Source organism: Ranitomeya variabilis, chromosome 5 (assembly GCF_051348905.1).
Source record: "Ranitomeya variabilis isolate aRanVar5 chromosome 5, aRanVar5.hap1, whole genome shotgun sequence".
NCBI lineage: Eukaryota > Metazoa > Chordata > Amphibia > Anura > Dendrobatidae > Ranitomeya > Ranitomeya variabilis.
This window is the reverse complement of record NC_135236.1, coordinates 77934545-77943594: the sequence shown is the minus strand read 5'-3', so window position 1 is coordinate 77943594 and position 9050 is coordinate 77934545. Positions and strand designations below refer to the sequence as shown.

General features: G+C 40.9%; 1 protein-coding gene across 2 annotated transcripts; it reads right to left on the bottom strand.

Moving 5' to 3' along the window:
- Window positions 1–249: 249 nt before the first annotated feature.
- LOC143773332 (uncharacterized) lies at window positions 250–8586 on the bottom strand. 2 transcript variants are annotated; one of them, XM_077260807.1, is made up of 5 exons: window positions 8493–8586; window positions 4810–4962; window positions 3845–3940; window positions 3140–3202; window positions 250–1345 (listed from the first exon to the last, which is right to left on the bottom strand). In XM_077260807.1, the coding sequence occupies exons 1-5, from the start codon at window positions 8560–8562 to the stop codon at window positions 927–929; spliced, it is 801 nt and encodes a 266-aa protein (XP_077116922.1). In that variant the 5' UTR covers window positions 8563–8586; the 3' UTR covers window positions 250–926. The 2 variants fall into 2 exon arrangements, with proteins under 2 accessions (XP_077116922.1, XP_077116921.1); XM_077260806.1 differs by having other exon boundaries at window positions 254–1345; window positions 4777–4962.
- Between the last annotated feature and the right edge of the window lie 464 nt (window positions 8587–9050).

Here is a 9050-nt window from a genome sequence, read left to right as displayed (position 1 = left end):
ATGAGGGCCATATATATACCAGTATGGGGGCAATATATACCAGGATGGGGGCCATATATACCAGGATGAGGGCCATATATACCAGGATGAGGCCCATATATACCAGGATGTGGGCCATATATACCAGGATGGGGGCCATATATACCAGTATGGGGGCCATATATACCAGGATGAAGGCCATATATACCAGGATGGGGGCCATATATACCAGGATGGGGGCCATATATATCAGGATGAGGGATATATATATTAGGATTGTACAAAAATGGGCCACATGTACACCAGGATGAGGGGGTGTTGTTTATTATGATGTCGTTTAATATATTTAACTCACCATGTGCCCATGGTTTTCTGGTGATAGGTTTACCTCCGTGAACCACACTATTTAAACCGACTCTTCGTGTTTGTACTTAATAAAGACCTTTTGAAGATTGAAACCTTGTCACTCATGTTATTGGCAGAAGAAATCGCATTTTGATATCATCACCTGGAATTTGGACGCTGTCTATTTTGCATATACAGTACAGTATCTACAATAACAACCTGCATAAAATCTTGGTTTTATTAAACATTTGTATTTTGGCTTTACTTTTTTAACAATTTTTTTTTAATTTTGTGCAGATTTTGAGCTATGTCTCTATTTCTTCTCTATTCACGGCCAAAGTAAAATGTTTGCACATGATATACATGTTTACTACCAAGTCATGTGATTTAAAGGGCATTGTCATTTGCATACAACCTGTGTTTCACATCAAAACGGATCAATTCAACAAAATGTGTCCGACAAATAAAGAAAAATATCTGTTAAGCTATTCTGATACATGACATGTATATTACAATTGACAATGTAACCACTGAATCAGTCTATATATATATATATATATATATATATATATATATATAATTTCAAAAATGTTATAATCCCCTTAAGCACAAGCCCCTCCATCTAATACCGTTCCATCAAGATTCCGGGCTCTCCATCGACTCCAAACCCCACTTCCCCAGTAAAGCATGACCACATGTTTTTGATTATTCCCAAAGTTAAAGAAAAGATTTTCTCTTTTGACTCCCAACAAGGTATCATTGTAGCAATCCCAGCTCAAGGTCTTGTTAAAGTCACATTGATAAAGCCTTAGTGGCTTCTGTGATTGAGGCTTTCCCTCCACCCCTACACATAGTCCCTCCTCTGAGCTCATGAGCCGGCCTCCTGGGAGCCAGTGGAAAAGCTGAGAGTTGGAAAGTGAGGAGCAAACGGAAGCGGTGAGCTCAAAAGTCTCTCTGCGAGCGGAAGGTGAGCGCACCTCTGCACACTTGTTATGGGCCTCGTTATATAGAAGGAAGGAACCTGTGGAAAAAAAGAAGACTGTGTTTTATTAAAGGACTTAGCAATGAAGTTAATTAGTGACCCGAGCACTAGGGAAAAATATGTAACAGGGACCTCAACCACCATGTGCCATTTATAATACCGGATTCTACTTATTTGGCAAAGGGGCCTCTGGATGCCTTTAGATACTAGGGTGTGGCTGTAACTGTTACCTCTGCTCCAGCGGCGTACGTCCATTGTAACAGTGCACATGGCCGCTATGGGACCCATGAGGCGGGAAAGCCCGGCGCGGTCAGGCACAGGGCCCCCTCTCTATCCCCTGTTGTCACAATTCCAGCAATATCCACATCCACAGGAAACAGATATCTTTGAATAGTATGGTAGATTAGGAAGCCGAGAACTTCATCATCCACCATTCAGCCTTTGCCTGTGAGTCTGCTGGTACGGTGACATCACTACATTGCCTCCCCTCTTACACCGCATGTCGCAGAGCAGTGCACCGGGAGAATGATATGAGGTGAGTAGTATTTTTTTTTAAATGTTAGTAAACATAGGGGACATCATATTGAGTGGGGAGCTGTTGGGGCCATCATACTGAGTATGGAGTTGTAGGGGCCATTATACTGTGGGAGGAGCTATGGGGGTCATTATACAGGTGGGAAACATTATAATGAGTGGGGGGATTGGTGGGGGTCATTACACAGGATGGGACAATGATGGGGGATACTGAGTGGAGGGCTGGAGAGGGTCTGTGGGGGCCCCATTCTGAGTTGGGGACTGTGGGGGCCCCATACTGAGTTGGGGACTGTGGGGGCCCCATACTGAGTTGGGGACTGTGGGGGCTCCCATACTGAGTGGCGTGTTGTGGAGATCCTCATTCTGTGTAAGGGGCTGTGGTGCCCCTCCTACTGTGTGAGGGGCTGTGAATGCCATTATGCTAAGTGGTGAGCTATAGGGGCCATCATACTGAGTATGGAGTTGTAGGGCCATTATACTGTGTGAGGAGCTATGGGGGTCATTATACTGAGGGGGGCTTTTGGGTCTTCTATTCTGAGTGAGGGACTGTGGGTGTCCCAATTCTGTGTGGGGGCCCTTATTCTGTGTGGGTGGGCTATGGTGCCCTTCATAATGTGGGGGCCCTCACACTAAGTAGAGCGCTGTGTGTTCCCTCATACTGACTAGGGGGATGTGGGGGCTATCATGCTGAATGTGGCAGTCAGTGCCATCATACTGAGTGGGGGCATCATACTAAAAGGTCATTATACTGTGTGGGGGCCATGACGGTGTGCGTGTGTGTGCGTGTGTGTGCGTGGGGACTATAGGGATATCATACTATAGGAGGGCACTTTAGGGGCATTATGCTGTGGGAGTCTTATACGGTGTTAGTGGCACTTTGGTGACATCATACTTTACTGGAGGCACTGTGGAGTCATCTCACTGTACATTTGAGGTGAAACTGTGGGGATTCAGTGTGGGGATATAATACTCTGTGTGTGGATGGAGGCATTTTTGGAAGCATCATATTCTGTAGTGGCCATAAAAGAGGTACTGCTGGCGAGTACACTAAGGGGCTTCAATAAGGATATACTGTAATTATTGTGTTCTTGTCACAATACATGTCCTTCTCTGGGTTTATAAAAATTGGAGGACGTGACTTTACCGAATATATAAATAAATATACAGGTATATATTTTGGCGGGGGGGAGGGGGGGGGGTGCGTCAGCCAAAGATAGAACTTTTTCTATGAGCCCTGTGATTTGTATGTACACCACTGCCCTGCACCCCTACAGAACATGTGTAGACATAAATACTTACCCATCATTATGTGTCGTCTATGCTGCGCTTTTACTTTCTCTAATTCCGTCTCCATAGCATAATCTGCAAGTTTAAAATCATGTTTGTTTTAAAGGAAACGAGGTAAAAAATATTACATTCAATATTAGAAGGAAACAACTGAACAAACTGAGATCAGGATGGCAGAGAGAAGTTGGATTATTCACTTTTAAAATGCAAGTTAAAGGTAGGCTGGGAATAAACATGAACACAATCATAACGTAGGGGGCAATGAGAATGCATCTGCTCAAATTTCATTTTAACCATTTCATTTTAGCACTGATCCTTTGAGAGTCTGGCGATGTCTATTTAGACTTCTCTATAACTGATCCAAATAATGAAGTCATCAGTGTGACAAATTCTTTATGTGTTTGGATAATTTTTTGACAGTTTTAAAATGTAACCTGATATAGGGACAGGGCTAAAAAAAAAAAAGGGTCATAAAATGCCCCAAAGTTATTAAGAACATGTCTCATTATTTTGGCACAAATTTCATTGATTTGCTACAGGCAAGGCTTGTCATGTGAATGTATTCACATAGAAATTATCATAAGGTCGATTTTTGGCTTTAGAAGCCCAAATATTTGGAACTGGAATGTTAGTTAAGGAAATGAACATATTTTACCTTCTTTTCAATATCAGGTTAGAAAACATATAACAGGATGTAAATAATAGGTCTATACTTACATTTGGTCATAAAATAACCCAAGATGAAGATGCTCAAGAGGAGCAGAAGACCACAGCTAGAAGCAGCAACCAAGAGTCGGGACTTCTGATAACAACCTGGTAAAGAAGAAAGAGTTTCAGAGGTGGGCTTCAAAACCAGTGTCACAAAGTGCAAGGCAGAGACTTGAGGTATCTTCCTAGTATCCAGAAACCTGTATTTGAGTCGGTAAAAAAGTGAGATTTTTCGAACTTACTGAAATACATTGTAATGATAGTTATACTTTGGTTTCTCAACCATTACCACCACCTACAATATTAAACCACCAAGAATATTAAATGCTAATCCCCTCAAATCATCATACAACTCATAGACATTTTAGGTATTTACTCGCAACCACCTTGAACAATCATGAATTATTGACATTACCAATAGCACTAGCCATCTAATGACATCAGAGATAAAGACTACTACTCACCTAACCACCCTAGACCTCCAGTGGTGTTACAGGAATACTAACGCTAGTCATTCATGTATAAAGGCTACTACTCATCTAAACACCCTAAACCACCAGGAGTGTTACAGGAATACTATCACTGACCATACAAGTATATGTGACATAGTGCATATAGAATGTTGGAAAAGTTATTAAAATCAAAGGACATTTTGCCTGCTTTCCCAATGTCACCAATGCACTTGGAAATTCCCTGGACGTTTCACTTAGATATTGTACTGGAGTGTTCTGTTGAGGAGGAAAGAACTAGTCTCCTTACATAATTAATTCATACTTCCCTATTGCCTGGATAGATGAGTATGACTAAACATTTATGTGGAGGTGGCTAGGTCAGGAGAAACCTTGGATTTTAGCTTGCTTGGTTAGGAGGCTACATGGCACTATAATTTGGCTATTAGCCACTGTTTCACAGCAGTTATGGTACCCAGGTGGTATTCTTACAATGACTTTGATAAGAAGGGATCCATGCTTTACGTCTTTTTGGCGGGTCTGGATTCCACTGAAGTGTAGTATCTTCGATACTGCTTCCAGTGGATGATAGTCTCCAGAGGTTCTCAGAGTCTGGCTTCTCACTCCTCGGCACTGGTTCATATATACTTTCTTCTTGAAGATATATGTCACTATGTTCTGAAAACAGAAGATAAACAGATTTTGACCAAAAAGTTTAGTGCCATGAATCCTTTGCAAATGAAGAACACGTTTGATGTTAAAAGGAACAGACGGGTCTAAATCAAAAATGGGACTTTTGTTCCCAAAGTGGATACTTGAAAAGTATGGATTTGGGCAGAGTAATAAGAAATCATTATTACCTAAGTGTACAATATATTCACTCAATAATGTCCAAAAAAAAAGAAAAAAGGCATCAAGGAAAAGATCCAAATATGCCCTATACACCATTTTGGTGATGGGTATCGACACCAAGGGCAGAGAGGTCTGGTGTACCGTGTTTGATTCATCTTCCACAATTTAAAAGTCCATTACTTACCTACCTCTTTGTGAAAAATGCAGTTCCTCTGAAGAGGGGAGTCCTGCCCTACGATCTTGCTACATAATATGATAAAGAATGAGAAGATCTAAAGACACCAACACACATTAGAGCAAAATTGGCAAGACTCCTAGATTACGGTGGAACCGTCTGATGTGTTGGAGGTTTCCTGACACTCACCTGCAGATGATGACAGTGATGTATAGTCACTTGTTTTTGGAGACAAGCCACCAACAGAGGTGTCGACTTAACTCTTCTGTCCCCATACCGAAGACTGAACTTCTGAGATTGGGAGAGATTTCTATCGGGCAACAAGCCTTCAGCCTGCAGCGTCTTTGTATGGCTTCTTTAAGGCTTCATAGAAAGTCCATAGTTTTTGAACTGAATATTGTTAAAGTCTATTATCTATGCATGCTTCCTTGAAAAATTCATATAAGGACTAATTGGAAGACTTTTGCATTGCCATCTAATAGCCATATGGCCGGAAATGAGCTCAAGACGAGTCTCTAAAGTCTCCTTTTTCCTAGAGCTCAGAGTTGTGGATGACTTTTAGTTTGAAGTTCCTGTTTTACAGGAACTTTCTACCACAGCTGGTCAAGATGGTTTTGTGTTTGCTTGTCATTATCATAAATGGGATTTCCGGTTTTCGTAATCACTATGTAACAAGGACAGTTTTTCTGCCTTCAAATTTTTTTCCCTGTTTGCTATCAGCTAATTGAAACTTTCCTGTTTACACTCAGATGCTGTCCTGGTCGCCTGCTGCTTATAAATGAGGATCTATCACAAGATTTCACAATACAAAGTAAATAGGTATCTCAGACCTGAAGAGGCTGGTGTTCTCATTTTTAAAAGCCACATCAGAATGGCTGTATGATTATTTTTGAAAGTTTCCTTGCCTAGTTTTAAAATAATGATTTTTTTGGAGTCTCATAAAATGTACATTTTTTTATTTATTTTCGGATTATGAAGTCATCCTAGCGTAAATTTTCAAAGTAAGCACACTAGCTTCATCAGGTCTAAGACATCTCTATAATGATGTATGCAGTTTGTATTGCGAAATCTGTTGACAAATCCGCTTTAGGTCCAGCAATTCTGCAGTTGTTGTAAGATATGAACTAAGTCTTAGCCAATGGATGCCAACAATTGTTATCTTTGACGGACTGCAATCAGATATCTTTTAAATGATGAGAAATATATATTAAAAAGTTACAAAATGTTTTATTATATTACGGCTAGAGAGGATTGGATTGCTTAAAAGCTGTGAATTCATGGGAACATCCAATGGACCCAGTTTGCAACACCATAAGAGGTCCCACTATCATGTCCTTTTCTATAAAAAAAAAAAAAAGAACCATATAATGATAAATGGTCAGGAACAGATATACTATATAGCCTATTTACTGTACAGGGGCCCAGGTATGAGAGGTGACACCCAAGAATCCCCCCTCTCCTCAGGGGCGGTTCAGAAACATGCGCACTCGTCCATTAGATGTTACCAGCTCTGAAATTATCCAGATGTAAACAGTGTATGGAGCTGGAACAGCCCAGCTGTATGGAGCTGGAACAGCATAGCTCCGTACACAGCCAAGTGGCCATTCTGAGGTACTGCAGATCAACTTCTATTCATTTGAATTATTGATCTGTGATCAGCCGATTAGGGGGGTACCTGTTCTCAGACCACCGCCAATCTGAAATTGGCCTCACTACATATTGGACAAACCCGCTGCTAGTATTAGTAGCATTGGCCTATAGTCTAATGTGCGTGGGGGACCTCTCAATGATGTCAGAGAAGAAAGGAATCCAGTGTGTTGACCAATTCTTTTGTTCTCTGGCAGATTATTCTTGCATAGACCCTCTTATAGAACATAAAGGAGGGCTTGGTCAAGTTGATCGTCCCTGTGTATGGGTAAGATAAGACAGGGAAGATAGCTGTCGGCAAAAAACAATCGTCAATTCAACAATTTCTTATACACCTCTGGAAAAAATTAAGAGACCACTGCAAAATGTTCAGTTAGTCTGATTTTTCCCTTGATAGGTATATTTTTGAGTAAAAATGTAAATTGTTCTTTTATTCTATAAACTTCTGACAACATGTCTCCGAATTTCCAAGCAATAATTTTTGTATTTTTTTCTGACAAAGAAAAATGGTCAAAATTAAAAAAAACCCAGTGCTTTCAGACCTCAAATAATGCAAAGAAAACAAGTTCATAATCATTTAGAAACAACAATACTAATGTTTTAACTCAGGAAGAGATCAGAAATCAATATTTTGTGGAATAACAATAATTTTTAGTCACAGCTTTCATGCGTCTTGGCATGCTTTCCACCAGTCTTTCCCACTGCTTCTGGCACAAAAATGTAAGCAGTTCTTCTTTGTTTAATGGCTTGCAACTATCCATCATCCTGTTGATTACATTCCAGAGGTTTTCAATGGGGTTCAGGTCTGGAGATTGGGCTGCCCATGACAGGGTTTTGATGTGGTGGTCTCTTAATTTTTGCCAGAGCTGTATAAGTGTAGGGGGTAGATTAAAGCAGCCATTAATATCAATAGTAGCAGGCAAACCCTTTAACCTCGTTACTACATTATATTAGACCATTTGAGGTGTTATCAATAATCCCATCATCTCCCTAGACCAACTGGGACGTTACCATTGACCTAAGTGAAATAAATACAGCATGTTTAAAGTATACGCTGTCACATCTATGAGGATGTTTTTCATTGCTTTTCGCACTTTTATTATTCTCTTTAGATACTGTAACTTGATCGTGCAATCACTTGTACAGTGCACTGTAAAATTACCGTTCTCCTGTGAAGATCAGCCACAGGTTGGGCTTCATAGGTGAGCATTCATGGCAATGATAATGAAATCAACACCCTATTTCCAATCTTTTTAATGGCGCTCTAATAATTGACAGCGGTACCTACAAAGTTGCTTGGTCCCTAATCCGACGAGCCAACTGTTTTTGTCCAGGTTCGCTAGTATCTGGCTCCGGACCTGGGCGTATTATTTGATGTATCATGTGACACTCTTAATGGAGGCACCCCTGAATCCTTAAAAATCAGAAAACCCATTTGAGCCATATACCGCCTCATGAAAGCTAAAGAAAAACAAGCAATCCTATAAATATGGTCCTTATATTCTACTACCCTTAGCCATTTTGTCTTAATTACCTGATGGGCTTCTCTTTAGGAAAACGTCTCCATGCTCAGCTGGGGCAACATAATCCACGTTGCCGTACATGTTTCCATAAGAGGCTGATGGTGAAAGTGAGCAGTGTGGTCACGGAGAGGACTTATTGTACAAGGAGATAAGACGATGCATCCGGAGACACATGGTGTGTACGATTATACATCTGCTCATCATGTTTGGGTCCATGAGACATGAGCAGGAAGAGATAGGGGAAGCAACGCGTCACCTAGTATGACAATGGCACTACTGTAGAGGAATCCAACAGGCACAATAAAACTATTAGTACTTTCAATACTTCTGAATGGTAGTTCAGCCGACAGCTTTCTACCCCGACTCCTCCAAGCATAGGGAGAGTCACTGACAGACATTGTTGGTGGAGGCTTATGGAAAGGATCTGCAGTTGGAAATCTAAAATGTCAGATGGTTCTCTTCCCCCAACATCATCTGTCAAGGGAGAGTTGGGAGGTCCCCATACACATTGTTAGGTCGGCTGGTCCTGCTAATATCAGCGGGTTTGGCCAACATTCATCGATTGTGCA

Excerpts from the sequence above, each read along its gene's own strand:
- LOC143773332 (XM_077260806.1), bottom strand. The coding sequence starts at position 8,562 with ATGTACGGCAACGTGGATTATGTTGCCCCAGCTGAGCATGGAGACGTT. Across the intron at positions 3,941-4,776 it reads CCCTTCTTATCAAAGTCATT|GTTGTTATCAGAAGTCCCGA; the intron begins GTAAGAATACCA and ends CTTCTTTACCAG. Across the intron at positions 3,203-3,844 it reads GGGTTATTTTATGACCAAAT|ATTATGCTATGGAGACGGAA; the intron begins GTAAGTATAGAC and ends TTAAACTTGCAG.